Source organism: Sinocyclocheilus anshuiensis, unplaced genomic scaffold (genome assembly GCF_001515605.1).
Source record: "Sinocyclocheilus anshuiensis isolate Anshui unplaced genomic scaffold, SAMN03320099.WGS_v1.1 scaffold188, whole genome shotgun sequence".
NCBI classification, from domain to species: Eukaryota; Metazoa; Chordata; class Actinopteri; order Cypriniformes; family Cyprinidae; genus Sinocyclocheilus; species Sinocyclocheilus anshuiensis.
In genome coordinates, this window is record NW_015555768.1 from 2,841,239 (window position 1) to 2,859,448 (window position 18,210).

An 18,210-nucleotide genomic window follows, 5' to 3' on the forward strand; every position below is an offset into this window, starting at 1 on the left:
GCTCCTGACCAGCCAGGTAAGAGACCTTCCTGTAAATGTCACAATCACAATTTGTTGACACGTTTGCACTCTCAGTGTCTCCCAGTATTAAAGTTTTGATATTTAAGTAAAGTAAATCCATCAGAACTCTGTTCGCAAAGACATTTCAACCTTGAAATGAGCTGTAATATATGCAAGCATGTGTCCATCTATTTAGGTTAGACATTCTTCATTTATTCGGTCTCACTTGTGTTAATAATTGAGAGGTGAAATATTCAACAGGGAGCATGTTTAAAGTCATACACTGAGTTTTGTTCTCTTGCCCTCCTGGTTGTGAGAATGCATACATTACAGTTATTCTATTAGAAGGCGCTTTCAATCTTTACAAGCTTTCAGAAGAGCCTAGAACATCTGAATTTGTGTGACTTCATTTTATAATGCTATGCTATGCTATAAGTCCAGGGTTCACTTCATGGGTAGGATGATTACAATTTGGTACCTGATATAACAAACAAACAAAAAACTTCTCTACACAAAGCATTTCAGACAGGAACAAGCAAGAGCATTTCTCTAAATTCTTGACCCAACAATGCTAGTAATGTAGCAACATTAAGATACTCAATTGAAATGTGGTGTCTGAAACACCTTTAGAAGTCTAGTATCATTGTTAACTCAAACTAAAACTAGAAAAATAATATCATTTGATCATGTTATCATTTTATTTCAACTAGTCGCCAAGGCTAAATTTCTCATTTTCAGTTAGGGTCACTTGAAGTAAAATAACTAAAACTGAAATAAAAATACATTTTATAGATATATTTAAGACAAAAGAAGAACAAAACTACTAAAAGTAAAATAATATAAAAATAAAAACTAATTAAAATATTAATAAATAGTCAAAATCTAATCTAAAATCTGAAAAATATAGGATTTAAAACAGTGGGGCAAATTCACTAAACCGTTTCAGATATGCTCTAAACCTGCATATCATTCACTAAGCAACAGCAAAATACTGCAGCGCTTTAAAAACTGCACTGTAAAAATTGTGCAAAAATATTAATATAATTCATATAAGGTACAAAAACAAGACAGTCATCATAGGCAAGTAAACAAGGCCAATAGCAAGTGAACTACTACTTAGTAAATTCCCTCCAGTTTCTTTGCTCTCCCTTACCATATAGGAGACCTTGAGGATTGCAGTGCATGCAGGGAATCACGTTCCACTGTAATTCCACTCATGACTGATGGCCATAATGGTGCTCTATATTCTGATCTGAGGTATAGCAGGTTGTGGAGATTAAACATGATTACTGCTGTGCTAAATCACTCATTAATATATATAGGCCAGGGTGCCAAGTAACGTACCATGTGGCGGCTCCTTAAACTATGTCTTCTTGAATCAAGCACTGAAGTCAGCAGGGCAGGTGGAGCGTTTTGATGATGATGCCACACTGATGCTTTACAATCCATTACCAATTTAAATGGGCTTTCAGCTGTAAAAAATGTTCAGGATTCAATACAAATAAAGCAAAAGCTCAGCATCTGTGACATTATGTTGATTACTAATGAAAGTAATTTTTACTTTTTCAATTCAGTTTTTTTCCTTGACATTAAAATGCACACAGTTTTAAAAGCCAGAATACTGCAGGAACTAAAAAAGGATGATTCAGACAACTTTACAGCTCAAATGATATAATATAATATAATATTATATAATATAATAAACAACCAATATGAGCCTCATATTTCTTTTTTAAGTTACTTTTTAATATAAAAATATATTTTTTAATAAAAAATTTTAATTATTTTTTAGTGAAAATTTCGATATCACTAATATATTTATTGCAATGAGTATATGCTCATTTACTGCATTTACAAGCAGTGCATTTCTCTTACAAAGCAGGTTGATTTTCCAATCGGATATGCTATTTAGCAGGTGTTCAGTTTTGTCGACTGTGAATACGTTTTTTTCACTTTGTTTGTGTAATCAAATCAATATGCCACCACCTCACCTATCCCACCATTTCTGCCTCACACCAGGTGTGTGTAGCATCGCTTTTCGAACCTAATGGTGCTGAAGCTATAACTATGAAAATGGCAAGCCCAGCCTCAGGAGATAAATCATTAAATACTCTGTTATTGTGAAACACAATCACTTTCGAGAGCACATGGCGTGGCGGTAGAGGCTCAGCTGAAGGCCGGAGCTCAATTCTTTCAGATCTATTTTTGAATAGCTATTGAATGAACACCTGCTAAATATTTCATAAGAGAAAAGAGACCAGGTCATGGTAAGGAAGACCAAAAAGGGGACAATTTATTGAACTTATGGAGAGAGAGATCGATACATGAAACCATAACAGGAAAACGCAGTGAGTCCTGTCCTTGAAGGGTTGGACAGGGGCACGAATGGGGGAAATTATTCGATCAGATCTTGTGTATCCCGTTTCTGCTGAACTGGAAATGGCCAAAGGTTGAAATGCTGCAATAACATCCATTATGTACAGTATGTAAGCCCAAAGGGCACCAATGGCATCCGTAGGCATCTATACTGCTTTTGACAGAACGGTTTAGATATCTGACTCTTTATGCTCTGTACACAATTACAGTTTCTGCAGCACCAGATGTGATACCCGATGTGCCCACCACAGCAACCGACACCGTGACTGCAAAAACTGACTTTGTTACAAGCAATCCACTCTCTGTTCTTCCTGAGGTTACCGATTCATTTGCCTCATCCTCTGATGGCACTGCTACAACACTTAATATGGACACCCAAGCAATATCTTCTGCAGCCATGGCAACAACACCTTCTGCAACCATGGCAACTTCTGAAGCAACATCTTCAGCATCAGCTAGCACAATCCAACTGCCAACCTCTATTGCTGTTGATGCAGTTTCACTGGTTTCTGATAGATCTCCTGTGGAAGCAGGTGCAACGGTTACAGGAAATACTGCGGTAACCTTAGTTACAAGCACAGTTGTGTCCTCAACTGATGCTGCATTTAAAACAGTTGATGCACTCCCTCCAGACATTGATTTGATTGTCCCAGCATCTGATGTTCCTCTAACTCCTGCATCTGATGGTGATGCACCTGCAACTGATGCCATCGCAGCTGTAACAGATGCTCCAGCAATAGTTACAGTTTCTCCTGAGATTGCTTCCATTGCCCCAGCAACCTCAGACTCGGATGCTCCTGCGACTACTACTGTGGCTCCTGAAGGTCCAGGTGATGCAGAAGCAACCAATGTGTCTGATGAAATCAAACCAGCTCCAGAAGGTCCAGGTGATGCAGAAGCAACCAATGTGTCTGATGAAATCGAACCAGCTCCAAAAGGTCAAGGTGATGGTGCTCAAATTGTCATAGCAGGTGCAGAAACAGTCACTGATGCTGCTCCTCAACCTAATGCTGAGACTGACAGTAAACCTCCATTTGAAGTAGGAGAGAAGAGTGAAGTTCCTCTTGTTGAGACCGAGCAGGAAAAAACAGCAACAAATCTGGAGAAGAAAGATAACGATTCTCCTGACAGTAAACCTCCGTCTGAAGTAGGAGAAAACAGTGAAGTTCCTCTAGCTGCGTCCGAGGAAAAAACAGCAACAAACCTGGAGAAGAGAGATAAAAACGCAGAAGCCCCAGGTACCCACAGCAAATCTGACATCAGAATTTTCTGACAAGTATAATCCCTGTTAAAGTGCAAATTACACAATGATACACTTTTAAAGGAGCTTCAAATGTTAATTTTGGAGGTGTAATCTGTTGAAGTTTGTGTCACGCAACCCAAATTGCCTTCAGAACAGTAAGCCAGAGGCCTGCCTCTCTTAAAGGAATAGTAAATGAAAATTCTGTCATCATTTACTCCCCCTTATGTCATTCCAAAACTGTATGACTTACTTTCTTCTGTGGAACACAAAAGGTGTTGTTCGGCAAAATGACAGCCTCAGTCCTCATTCACTTTCATTATATGGGGGAAAAAAGTTTTTTTTTTTGTTATTTTTTTTGGAATATTCTATATAAATAAAAGGTTCCTTTTGATTCCTTTCCCACAGAGGAAAGGAAGTCATATGGGATTGGAATGACAAAAGGGTGAGTAAATAATGATAGATTTGTCATTTTGAGTGAATTATCCCTTTAAAGACTTTTAAAACAAAACACTGAAGTTTTATACAGTTTATCAAAAATAGTTTGAATACACAATACGGATTCGGAAAGAAAGAACTGATTAAAAAAATTAATTAGGACCTCCTTTGGTTCAAGCCTTAATTACATTCTCTTGCAATTACACCGTGTTAATGAACAGATCTTTTGTACATTCCATGAAAAAATGTTTGAAACAATATCCTTAAATATTCAACCACTATGTCAGCATAAAACAAATCATGTATCACATCTGAACAATGAATAAAATGAACAGGAAAATAAAGCGATGTGACGTGTTCTTCTTCAAACACTCATGATCTCTCTGGTGTAAACAGTATCTGGTGACATTAAGAAGAATAACGAGGCTGGGAAAACCGGAGAGAGCAGGGAAGCCAAAGAGGAAAAGAAAGAGAAGGAAAAAAAGAAAGAAAAAGATTATGAAAAGAAAGACTATGAGAAAAAAGGTATACAGCATTTGTAGTTGAGTGTGTGTACCGTGCATAGCTACACTATAGAAATGACACAAACAGATATTGCACTCATCTGACAACGTTTAAATGACTGCGGTCTGAAAATGCATTTCTGCTTGACTGCATTGTATCTTCCAGTAATGCTGCTGTGGATGAGATGGAGTATCTATTAGTGAAGAACATTTACAGCTTGTAGTGTATTGATTGGTTTAGCTGCCATTAGATCCACAAGAAAGAAACTCTAAACCCTAGTTACTTCTAGTTTTAGGCTGTTTTGCTTACAGTATCAGTTTTCCTAAATAACAGTAGCATCATTCCAATGTATCTAGTTTCACATTTTCGTCCCTTACAGTGAATTTTTCCACATTGTTGAGTGATTTGTCCCAATAGTGCAGTCGTGTTAGCCAACAAATATCCAACAAAGATAATAACGTTGCTTTTATTCTGAAGTTGTTGAGAGGATTTTGATCCCTGGGGGGCCAAAAACGCAGTTGTCAAAAATAGCGTACATCAGATTTCAAGGTAAGGCGATGCTTTAAATCAAGATAGCAAAAAGGCATTATTTACAGGGTTTCAATGACATTTTATATGAATTATGTATTTATATGCATTAGCGCTCCTGTGGCAATGCTTATCAAAGGACAATTCAGTTTTGATTTCCATTTTTCTGAATATGGACAGACACTAATATGGAAACTGTGGAAAAATTGCTTCTTAAATGTTATTCATTTACGCTCTTCCATGTCGCCCTTTCTTGTCTCTCTCTTTTCTTTGTGCTCGCATGTTTTTTTTGCTTTGTCTCATAAGGTAAGCCGCTCATGATGTATTGTGTTTGCTAGAAAACAGAAGGATCTCCCCCAGGCTGTATAATCAAAAGCGTCCTCTTCTAGAAACTAGCTACTTTGCATTTTCACTCGTTGAGTGTGTTAGACAGCTGTCTGCTGAAGATGCAAGATCGTTTGTGAAACATCGCTCCATCCCTTCACCAATCTGGGGAGTAATTGAGCATTTATATTTAATTAGCTACTATTACCCCCCATCCCACTGCTTAGCTGACTGTGACACAGCAGGACCCCACGTCGCCAGCATCTTTAAAACATCATATCAATTATTCAAAGCCCCAAGTGTCCAAACAGCAAAGAATTGAAAAGATCAGCTTCTCAAACACAACTTTAAACAGCAGCTCATTATCAGTGTTATATTAATGTCCATTTAAACTATGTTAATTAAGGCCTACAGGTGGATTTATTCACTCATACTAATGACTTTCTACTGTTTAGTCAGTCTGTTTGGAGATGTCTAAATTACTGTTATGTAAAAGCATCCCAGAAATCTTTAAAATGTATTCTTCTGAGAAACAAAAAAAAAAAATTGAAGCACTAGAAAATTCACTTCATATGTTGAATATTCAGCCTTATTAACAAGCCAAATGGAATAATTGGTGTGTGCAGGCCTAATAAGAACACTTTGTCTACAGATAAAACATTCTATGGAATAATATAATATTTGTGCACTGCATAAATAAAACAATGTATAACAGTAATAGGGAACAAACGTTAAACTAGGTTCTAGTTAAACTATAGTTAATAGCCCCAGACAAGAAGTATTATTACTTGGTTAACATATGTGTCTTAAACTTTGAAATAAATTCATTTAAATAAAATTATTTAGAATAAACAAAATAATGTCAACACTTTATTACAGCCCTGTTCCACGTGTACTTACTATGCACTTATTATTATAAATAACTAGGTGGTAACCCTGAACCTAACCTTAACCCATGTAGGTATATTATACAACCGTACTTTCTTTGGTAAGTACACTGTATGTACACATAATGTAAAATAGATGGTAACCCAAATAATTATAGTTTTACAGCAAATAGTGCATAAATTAAAATGAAAAATAAGAGACCATAAGGAAAGCAATCTAGGCTATACAGTGATCCACAGTTGACCCTTCGCTAAGCATTGGTGGTTTACTGTTGCTGACTCAGACTAGCTTTACAGTACATCCCATAGGAATGAACTGGAGATTTCCATGAGCAGTGTAATTTTCATTAAAAAGTGCTCATGAAGTGGTAAACATTATTGGATATTATTCCTATGTGGGCTGGAATGAATCATGACACTGGCTGCAAAACATTTTTATTTCCCAAGTAGTTGTTAAACGATACAGTAACATAATGAAAAACTGCAAAGAGTATCAATCAAAACAGAGGCAAATGCGTGTTAAAGTCAAAAATAAAAAAATAAATAAAATAAAAAAAGGAAAGCCTTTTTTGATAGTGATAACAAGTGATAACATTGGTGTTTCTAGAGTTTGTACAATATACCAATATACTATAAAACTGTCAACATTTTAGTTAGTGTATAACAACATGTCAATTACATAACATTAATTTACTTTCAAGCAACTGTATCATGCATGTTTATTTGGGAATGAAGGTGACAGCCTGTACTTCTGTAAAATTCTGTATCTGTAAAATAGTTTTTTTAAATGATCCCAGAAATTCTCCATAAACTTACATTAGATAAAAGCAATAACTCATCTGATGACATAGTGGAGAGCAACAGTTGTTAAGGTAGAATTTGTCAGTAAGGCTGGACTGGAAATCAACTAGCTAATATGGTCTGTAATCTAATTGACATTATTTTTTTAGGTAGTGTTAAATACCTGCCAGCCTTTCCTGCTGGCTAAATAGTCTTAGCCTAGTTTATAGTCTTCTTAGAGTCTACATGTCATGCCCATGTCCTCTCATCCATGAGTTTCCTGTGTCTTTTCCCTTTCCTCTCCCTCGTTCCCTGATCCACAGACTAACACCTATCTACTCTTTCTCCATCAGACTGCGAGTGCAACGGTCACTCAAATCGCTGCAGTTACATTGATTTCATCAACATTGTGACTTGTGTGAGCTGCAAACACAACACTAGAGGGCAGAACTGTCAGCACTGCCGCCTCGGATACTTCCGGAATGCTTCCGCCGAGCTGGACGATGAGAATGTTTGCATAGGTCAGTCAGATATCACTCCACGCCAACCCGTTTCACTGTTCCCCTGACGCACCCACACCACGCTGCACAGAAATTGTCCTTTCTGGCCAAATGATATGTATGGAACTGGAAAGGTCGAGAAATCTTTCCTCATGTGCATACGGTCCAACATTTGGTCTGCCACCACCTTGCCATACCTGTGACAATTTCTGACCTACTGAAGTCCAACAGAAGTATGGATTTAAATATACTAATATCATGCTTCATTCATCTTACAGCCTTTACTATAGAATCGCAAGAAATCTTCTCCCAGACTCCCGTCTTCATTTTACTTAAGATCTAGGAAACTAAAGAACTTGCATTTTCAACTGTCCAGCTTAAAGCTTTATCAATATCTGTATAATTATGCTATATGAGAGTAGTATAAAGGAAATGTGATTTGAAAACAAGCAATTTTGTATTCTTTTGTGCATGATCTTAAAGCCAACATGAAATGCCACATGCAACCCATTTTACTAAAAGTAATACCGGATATTTAACAAAAAAAAACGAAACAATGTGCAGTAGGATGGGATTGGATTTTATCTGTGAGGAATTGATTGCATTTTTTTTTATTGAATTTTTGAATGAAAGTGGACAGTACAGGGTAAAACTGAAAAGAGAGGTTTGTGATGACAAGGAAATACATGTCACACTCACAGGCGTTTGGACATTTTGATAAAGACAAAATATTTTCTTTGGAATAAAATGAATCATTCACTATATGACAAGGAATGTGTATTAAAAAAGTAAATAGAATGGATAAAATAAATAAATTGGGTGGCGGGGGGAATTCAATTAGAAATCCTAAGATAATTTATTTATTTATTTATTTTTTTTATGAAAACTGCTCCAAGAGCTGCTCAAGCAATCTGTCACAACACTTTGATAATGATACAGTGACCTCTACTGGAAAAATACACACACATAAATCACTGCGCTATGACTGACAGCTGCCCAGATGAAAAAAATTATACCCTTGTGAATGCATAGAGCAAAACCTCACCGATGAACAACCACTGATCACATAAAACTGACAACTGCAAACACATGTGAATATATGCCTATTGCCTTCAGGCTATGCTATATTTCCTTTAGGCAAAATGTTGTAACTTTTGAAACACTGTACACAATTTTTAAATATTATTTTATATTAAACATTCATTTTCCTGCAGGTCCACTAATAATGTTAGTCATTTATGACCGTTTATCACATATTTTTGTGACTCTCAGAATTATACAGGTCATTTTTGCTGCTATGGCTTTAAGACTTTTATGTAAACACTCTTTCCTTTGTGTGGCGCTATTGTGCACTTTTACTTAAAGGAATAGTTTTGTAAAATTTGCAAAACATGTACTAACCCTCAGGCCATCCAGGATGTAGATGAGTTTGTTTCTTCATTGGAACAAATTTGGAGAAATTTAGCATTATATCACTTGCTCACCAATAGATCCTCTGCGGTGAATGGGTGCTGTCAGAATGAGAGTCCAAACAGCTGATATAAACATCACAATAATCCACAAGTAATCCACATGATTCCAGTCCACTAATCATTAAGACATTTTTAACTTCAAAATGTTGCTTCTGGCTAAAATACAAGCCCTCTATCAATATAGAGGAGAAAAAGAAAATGTCATCTTGTCTGGATCAGGAGAGAAATATGTGCAGATCAACCATAGTTTACAAGTGAAAACAGTCCAAAGCAGTTCTAAAGAAATGTGTTGGAGGACGTTGATGTGGGAGGACAACAGGGGTGGATTTTTGTACTGATGGACCATCGGTGAGCAAGTGATGTAATGCTGAATTTCCCCAAATCTGTTCAGATGAAGAAACAAACTCATCTACAACTTGGATGGCCTGAGGGTGAGAACATTTTAAGCAAATTTTAATTTTTTGGGTGAACTATTTTTTTAAGAGCTGCAGGTTTCCTGTTGAATCCAATATGGTTTTACTGCCCCATCAGGAACATAGTTTTAAAAAAATGGTCTCTACCTATCCTTCTGAAGAATATGCAGAGCAGTAATGTTGGTAAGCATGAAACAAGCTATTTATGAGTTTTAAGTTCTGAAAGTTACAGTGTTTTCATAGTTCAATGAAATCTATCACAAAAGAAAGAGAACACAGCCTTCCTTTTCAAGGTTTCAGCAAAAATAATCTACAGTTGGTCTACAATTTTCTATACACAGAGTGTAACTGTAATCAGCTGGGCTCTCTACACGCCCGGTGCAATGACACAGGCTTCTGCCAGTGTAGAGAGGGCACCACGGGCCAGAAGTGTGAGGACTGCCTGCCTGGATATACCTGGAAGCAAGGCTGCGTGCGTAAGTCACACTTCCTTCACAAAAGCATTAAACACAGGCTTAGTCATTCTGTGATGGATGATACCACTCGAAAAACAAATGAAGTGTTGTGAACGAACAACATATGGGTGTCATTTCACTCAAACATATGAGCAACATTGTTACTCACAGAGGTCTTTGCTGTTGTACTACCAACAACAGCCTGCTGGTCGCAGCAGCTGTGCATTATAGACACTTGTGGGTGGGGTGACAGTGGCTAAAGCAGTGAGGTAGGGTAAGAAGGTGTTGCTGGTTCAAACCTGGCAAAGAATTGGCTGTATATTTAAACCCTGTCCGCAAAGGACTAGAAAACAGCCCAAAACCTACATTAGCTTATCACAACCCACCTCTACAGATGAAATTACTGTTTACAAATATACACGTGACTGTGACAGCTCCCAGTTCTTCTCCCAGTTCTTTTTGATTAAGGCTTTATACAAAATGATCTGAAAAGTATGTGTACATGGAGTTGAAATGCCCAGTCTCCAAAAGACTGGTGGAGGTCTGTAGATTTCTATCATTATTGGGGGATCAGGACAAGCCTAGGATTTTACACAAATTATGATCATTCACAGATCATTACCATCATTATCATCTCTGCTGTAATTAGACCTGGTTTTCATGCAAGCGTCGCATAAACTTATATAAAAAGTTTAAACTGGTTTTTAAATTCCAATTCAGCTTTCTGTGAGGTTTGGTTTCATTCATTCATTTCTAATAATAAACACATTATTATTAAATATTTAATGGTGGCATTTTAAACACTTATTATTAATATATATTATTTATTTTCTGATATATGATTCAGATTTTCTGTTATTATGATTTTTTTAATGAAACTGATACTTTTATTCAGCAAGTATGCGTTAAATTGATGTAAATGTTTTTTATATTGCTACAAAAAATAAATAAATAAATGCTGTTCTTTTGAGCTTTCTATACATCAAATAATCATGAAAAAGAAATGTATCATGTTTCAACAAAAAATATTAAGCAGCAGAACTGTTTTCAAAATTGATTTTAATCATTTTTATGTACTTTTATTATGTTATTTACTATTTTTGACCAAATAAATGCTTGGTGAGCATAAAATACTTTTTTTAAAGTTTTAAAAAAACATTTTTTAAATTTTACCGAAACATTTGAAAGGTAGCGTACATACACTAGTTTTCTGGCCCACACAGACAGACACAGACACAGACACAGACACACACACACACACACACACACACACACAGAGAACCTGTGGCCTCTTAGTCACTGAAAATGAATCCCTTCCAGTTAACTGTCAATGTGAACACCTTAAGTCACTATGAGTAAAATATATCTACTAAATGACTACCTACATTTAGGATGAAAAATGTAACTTTAAGACAATAGAACAATCCCTTAAAACATGATCTATCTTTATGTTTAGAGACATGTAAGATTAGATATGTAACGTCATTAATGAGAATCTCCTCTCTGTCTTTCTTCAGCAAACGTGTGCGACGACGAGTTCTTCCTGTGTCAGAACGGCGGCTCTTGTATCCAGAATCAGAAGTGCGTGTGTCCACCCAGCTTTAGGGGTGTTTTGTGTGAGCAGACACGCTGCCAGGGCGAGAAAGGGTGCGATGGTGCATCGGGCTGCTACCTCAGCACACTGACGCTGCTGCTCTGCCTTCTAGCCAACAGCCTGCTTAAAGCCAGCACCTAGAAACCCATCTTAGTCCTGATATCGATTCTAGTCTACGCAGGCCAAAGGGCTGAACCCTGCGGACAGAGAGAGAGTGGCCTGAACCCGTACGGAGTACGGACCCAGCCTCACGGTGCTGAAATCTTTTTTGGAAATGGCGGCGGCAGCACTGAGGTCAAAACGCCTTCATGAGACGAGCAGTTTATTGCTTGCCTACTAGCAACACTGATCGCCTGAACTTTATACCAAAAACAGAATAAAAAGAACTTAAGTTCAGTTTCAGCTCACTCTACACAAAACTCTAAAGAAAGTGGGGAAATATATAGATGCAGTTTCATTTCCTTTGCATTTCTACTTTCTCTGTAGTTCTGACGCTCACTGAGGTACAAGCACCGCATTTAGCTAGCTTGTTTTAGCGAACAACAAACTGTCGATATCACGGAAGCCTACTTATGCCAAGTTATTCTTCTTCTCTTGAAGACTTGTTTTTACATTTCCTTTCATTGCTGCATTTTTCTTGCATTTTATTGCCATTGAGGTTGTAACAAGTAGAACCAATGGAAAAGATGTTTAATCGCCGTCCCGCTAGTATGAAGAATGAACGTCTCTAGCTTGTGTTTGAGATTACGTTTATGGAATTTAGAAAGAGGTTTTAAATTGTCACACTGAACAAATATATATATATCGGTCTATCTGAAAGGAAATATGAAGTATTGTATATTATATTATTTCAATATTTTTTGTAGAAATTGTTATTTTTGTTGAGTAAATGTTACCATTGTAAAGACATTGCAGCCTTTATTGCAGTGCATATGGTATTCACACCATGGTAAAACTATATTTGATGATACAGCAGATTGCATCTCTAAGATATCTGGAATATTTCTCCATCCATATCATTACATTTAAAACATAAAGCATAAACGGTTCATTACATGCACAGCTTTAGCTCAATGTAACCCGCACATCATATTGTTACTGGCATGTATTCATCAGTGCAGATATGACCATTCAGGACTGCTTATTAACACACTTCTGTAATGATACCAGTGATATAAGTCCCACGAACCCCAAATAAATAAATAATTATGAAGCACAGAAAAAAAAAATGCATCGTTAATCAGTACAATTAGAATGGCCATTCAGATTAACAATTAAAAATACATATTGAAAGTCGGCACATTGTATATCATGCAATCCGGTTATTTTTCAAATAATTGATTTTATTTTCCTTGCGTGAGTCTCAAAGAAATGTCTAAATCTTTAGCGGCTCATGGGCTTTTTGATGTATTTCATATTTACAAATGCTTTACATTCATGATGAGCCAGGGTAAATAAAGTACTATGAATAAATATTATAAATGAATAAAACCTGACAATCAGAAAGCACAAAGAGACATGAGTGAATTGTCTTTCTTTAGACTCTGTCCTTCTATATGCAAATTAAAGTTTTAACAGCATATATTTTTAGTGTCTGATGCAGCATACACCGACATAACAGTCACAGCAGCTAATAAGGGTAATTAATATCATTTTTATTCCTTAGAACGTTTCACAAGGTGAATCAGCCACATATATGTCTACAGACCCAGAATCAAATGTGCTGAGCCGTTTGCATTGCTCTAACCACCTGCACTGAAATAAATAAATAAATCCTTACCACACAACTTGAGTCAGCAGAGCTTATGCCAGGTGGAAACAAAAAAATATAAGGTTCTACCCAAGCACGAGTTAAATACATACTCACAGAAACAGACTGCATGCTATATAACATACAGCATGTTATGTAATTAGCACTGGAAATTCCAGTTGGGGTAATTGCACATGTAGTAGGGTCATTTATGTTATACAACACCATTTAAGCTCCATAACTTTGTAATTTTTATGCCTACTGTATATAGCAGACTTTCAGAAATATGCTGATGGAAATAAAGAGCTAAAGTTAGCAATTGCCCAGTGAGGGATTGACAGTTTGCTTACATTAAGTTGTCAATTTGAAGTTAATTTTGAAATATTTTTAAAGCATAGTTTGTAGTGTTGATATTTCTAGATTATTATCAACCAGCATGGAATGTTTTAAAATGATAATATCTAAAACATCACAAAATGCATCACATCTATTGCTAATACTTAGCAATGTTTGAGCTGTTGTGTTCATACAATAATGTCACTTAATTCCCCACCCTTAATTATTATTATGAACTAAAACTAACTACATAAAAAATGTAAATAAAATAAAGGGTAACTGAAACTTAAAAAAAGCTATTTCAGCTAGTTTCCAAGATTACATTTCTAATTAAGTGTAACTAGACTGACAATGGATGACTGGGGCAGTCATGGCCTAATGATCTAGTGTCGGAATTGTAACCAATGGTCGTGGGTTCGAGTCTCCGTATCGGCAGGGATTGTAGGTGGGGGGAGTGAATGTACAACGCTCGTGTGTGCTCACTACTCACTACTGTGTGTGTGTGCAATTGAATGGGATAAATGCAGAGCACAAATTCCGAGTATGGGATCTCACACTTGGCCACACGTCACGCCACTTTCACTGATACAAGTATATACAAAAATTAGATTAAAAAAAAAAGACAAAACCAACAAAGGTCTAAATCTTTCAAATAAAACAAAACAGAAAATAAAAAGTACAAGCTCTAAATTTTAATAAACTACAATAGTACCTAAAAAAATACTAGAATAACACTGATTACAAAGCAATAACAGGCTTGAAAGCGATTTTGAGGAAAACCCATTTAAATATTTAACGGAATTAATGTAAACTATTTCTGAAAAAATATTTTTTCCATTTTAGAAGTGTAAAGGGGTACATGATGAAACACCAGCTCAAACCTAAGTTTAAAATTACTAAAAATATTTAACTTAATTGTGAAAAAACCAATAGTTAAACTGAATATTCTCCACTATTTAGAAGCGTTTGCGACATGAAAATGTACTTCATAGTAGGAATGACCCTGTAACTTTAATTCTGGGACACTGGACTGTGACTGGAGCATTGATGGAAGGAAGTGACGGTAGTACCGGAAGTGATCCGGAGATGGAGGAAGATTTAATTCTGAAACTGTGTTCTGCCTTTTTAAGAAAAAGCATGATGTCATAAATATGCGACTACATTTCCTGTGCGCTTGCTTTGCCGGTGCGACTGACTCACATGGGTTATGTAAATATACGGTGGGCAAAGTAACAGCACTTTATTCAGATAAATTAATTAACCGTATTTACTAAGCGTGTATGATGCAGTGTTTTCTGCTCGCGGTGGGGTTTATCCGGGCTGTCAGTGACAGCTGGCATAGGCATCGGTGCCACCTTGACAGCAGCCTGCGATCGCTTTAATAAAAACCGGGATACGAGCCACAGCGGTGGACTGCTGGACCGTGTACCAGTCATCCCGATCCCGAGCGTCGACGCAGCGTCAGAGATTACCCCGTACCAGCCAGGAAAGGTCACTGTAAACAGATCCACTGCTGTGATGAAGTACGGCTTCCCTTCCCTTCCCTTCCCTTCCCTTCCCTGTCCAACATCAAGAGCAGAGAGTCTTACGTGACCTCATACGACCCCAGAAACAGGACCGCAGCCTGGGTCATAGAGCAGCTCAACGCCGAGACAGTAACCGGGACTTCGGACAGAAAGTTCTGCGATTTCAAAGAGGACGACTCGGTTCATGTTTACCACAGATCGAGCAATGCGGATTACAAGGGCAGTGGGTTTGACAGGGGTCACCTGGCCGCAGCAGCCAACCACAAATGGAGTCAGAAAGCCATGGATGACACCTTCTACCTGAGCAATGTGTCACGACAGGTGAGTCCTCCTTACAGAGCTGCTCAATCCTCTTCATGGAGATCAAGGAATGAAGGTAAATGAAATTTTAGCCTTAGGTGATATTAATAATCTATTGTTAAAATGCCTCATATAAAAATGTATTTATCTTATTTTTAAATATTTATTTTTCAACGATTATTTTTCATTAGTAATTGAACCTTTAATGGAATTATATAAATGTCTAATCAATTAAGAGAAAAGTATTTTAAACATGTCAAAAAATAAACAATAGATGACATTATTAATAAGTTTAAAATGCTACCTAAAAAGTATTTACTTGTTACTTTTTAGTGTTTATTCAAACTCTGAACTTGAATCGTTTATTAATAATTTTATTTTTAACAATTAAACTTTTACTGAATTTATAGTAAATTCAAATAATAAAATAATATATAAATGATAGATGATGTTAATAATCAATGTTTAAAAGTATTTAAATTATTTTTGATTATTAATTTGTTTAGTATTAATAATTAAACCATTATTGAATTTATATAAGTGTCAGTGTCAATCAAGATTTTTTTATATATCAGAAAATAAATATATATTAATAATCACTGTTTAAAATGCCACCTATAACAATGCATTTAATTTATTTTTAATATTTATTAATAATTGGTTTATTATTATCAATTAATGAATTTATGTCTATAATCAATAAAGAAAAAATATATCAGAAAATTCATAAAATTCACCTATAACAATGAATTTAACTTATTTTTGTCTATTTATTAATAATTTCCTTATTATTAATAATTAAACCTTTACTGAATTTATATACGTCTAATCAATTAAGAAAACAGTATTTTAAATATATAAAAAAATAAATAGGCATAACTTGTTTTGGATTATTGAAATTCCTCTTCATTCTGTGGTATTCAAATTCTTACTTATTAATTGAAATGGAAGTAATTCATTAATTCAGAATTTTGCATAACCCTGGTGTTGGAACTAAATAGTAGGGTAGATTTCCATGAGCACCTTATTTTATACAATCCATAAAACCACCAATCATTTAAAAAGTTTGCTAACTGCTTATTTTTCTGTTTGCATGGGTAATTATGGCCAATAATATTGCGGATATCTTTCCCCACAGAATCCTCATCTAAACCAGAACGCATGGATTAACTTGGAGAAATATTGCTCTCTCCCAGAACGTCTTTGTGTGCACTGGACCACTCTACTTACCCCGGTAAAAGTCTCTCAATATGCTCTCAAATCTGCACCGCCTGTATGTTATGCCATTAAGGGAAACTAAATAACACGTAATTATCTTGGAAGATCACCAGACTATACCATAGCAAGGCTCACTGCTTAAATCAAATGTAAAATCTGGGTTCTGAGACAAAACGACTTGAGAACCACTGTTCAAGGTATTTTAAATTAGCCACATGCCTGAAATCAAGATATTTGAACGTATTTAATTAATTAATAGAACCTAATTTTTCCCTCCATGCACCTACAGACAGGAACCTGATGGGAAAATGTACGTGAAGTATCAGGTTTTGGGAAAGAACCATGTAGCTGTGCCGACTCACTTCTTGAAGGTGGTGATTCTGGAAAAGCCGAGGGGAGACATGGAGCTGCGGTCCTATGTGATGCCCAATATGCCAGTCGATGAGAAGATTCCACTGGAACGCTTCTTGGTTCCCATTGAGAGCATCGAGAGAGCGTCCGGACTGCTGTTCGTACCAAACATCATGAAGAGGACCAGCAATCTGAAAGCCATTACTGCAGGGCCATGAGGAGTTTACAGTGATTACGGGGGAAAGGAAAATACCTCAAAATGATTCATTACATCACTGTCAAACATTTATACTGGGGAAATTGTTTAATTTTCAAGATATGTGGAAAAACTACTGAGAGATATATATCAGTCACTGGCACAAGCTGACAGTCTATGCTGTACTGTTTAATAGGGGAGATTTTGTATCATTACTGTTTTTAAATGTCAGCCAAAATCAGCGATTTTAACCGAGCCAAAACACTGTCTGAAATTAGATTTTAATTTAAACTGAAATTTTATTTGTGCTAGAGGACAAAGACCGTTCATCTTCAGAACACAAATTAAGATATTTTTGATGCATTCTGACAGCTCTCTGACCCTCCCATAGACAGCAAGGGTACTACCACGATCAACGTCCAGAAACGTAGCAAGGAGATCGGTAAAATAATCCATGTGACATCAGGGGTTCAACCGTAATTTTACGAAGCTTCGAGAATACTTTTTGTGCGCAAAAGAAAAAAACTTTATTCAACAATTCGTCTCCTCCGTGTCACCGTAGTGCCATTTTTGAGAATATGCACTGAACGCAAACAGCGTATGTTGTTCTGTGTCAGCCGCACCACATGGATACGTTGTTTTCGTTCAAATCAAAGCACAAACAAAGCAGACAACTTGCAGAAGTGGGCAGCCCTAGACTGAGAGCTGGCATCTGCATTATAAAAAGAAAAAAAAACCTTTAAAGATTATTTACGATTAATTATTGTTGCCAAGTTATCTAGTCGTTGCTTGTTTACAGTGCTTTGTTATCGCGCTGCCAAGATGGCGGCGGTCGGCTCCGCCCACTTTAGGCTGCCCTTCAAAAAATGCTCTTCTGAACCCTGTGAGTGACATCACGGACACTACGTCAATGTTTTTTTTTTTTTTACAGTCTATGGTTGTGACCGAGCGGCAACCTCCCGCTCTCTCTCCTGAAGCCAACAAGGAAGTGACTTAAACTGTAATTCATCAACTGGCCGCTA

General features: G+C 36.4%; 1 protein-coding gene and 1 pseudogene across 6 annotated transcripts in view; both read left to right on the forward strand.

Annotated features, from left to right (window-relative positions):
* Positions 1 to 13,041, forward strand: part of LOC107674329 (netrin-G2-like) — a 69,721-nt gene extending 56,680 nt beyond the window's left edge. For 4 of the 6 annotated variants that reach the window (XM_016468271.1, XM_016468270.1, XM_016468272.1 and 1 more), the window contains exons 9-14: positions 2,586 to 3,614; positions 4,451 to 4,579; positions 5,036 to 5,107; positions 7,431 to 7,598; positions 9,804 to 9,938; positions 11,435 to 13,041. In XM_016468271.1, the coding sequence (XP_016323757.1) occupies positions 2,586 to 3,614; positions 4,451 to 4,579; positions 5,036 to 5,107; positions 7,431 to 7,598; positions 9,804 to 9,938; positions 11,435 to 11,652 (1,751 nt within the window). In that variant the 3' untranslated portion in view covers positions 11,653 to 13,041. The remainder of the gene's footprint in view (positions 1 to 2,585; positions 3,615 to 4,450; positions 4,580 to 5,035; positions 5,108 to 7,430; positions 7,599 to 9,803; positions 9,939 to 11,434) is intronic. The other 2 variants (XM_016468274.1, XM_016468275.1) reach the window with 1 other exon arrangement.
* A 1,840-nt stretch (positions 13,042 to 14,881) lies between these two features.
* LOC107674296 (endonuclease G, mitochondrial-like) lies at positions 14,882 to 17,511 on the forward strand (annotated as a pseudogene).
* The last annotated feature ends 699 nt before the right edge of the window (positions 17,512 to 18,210 follow it).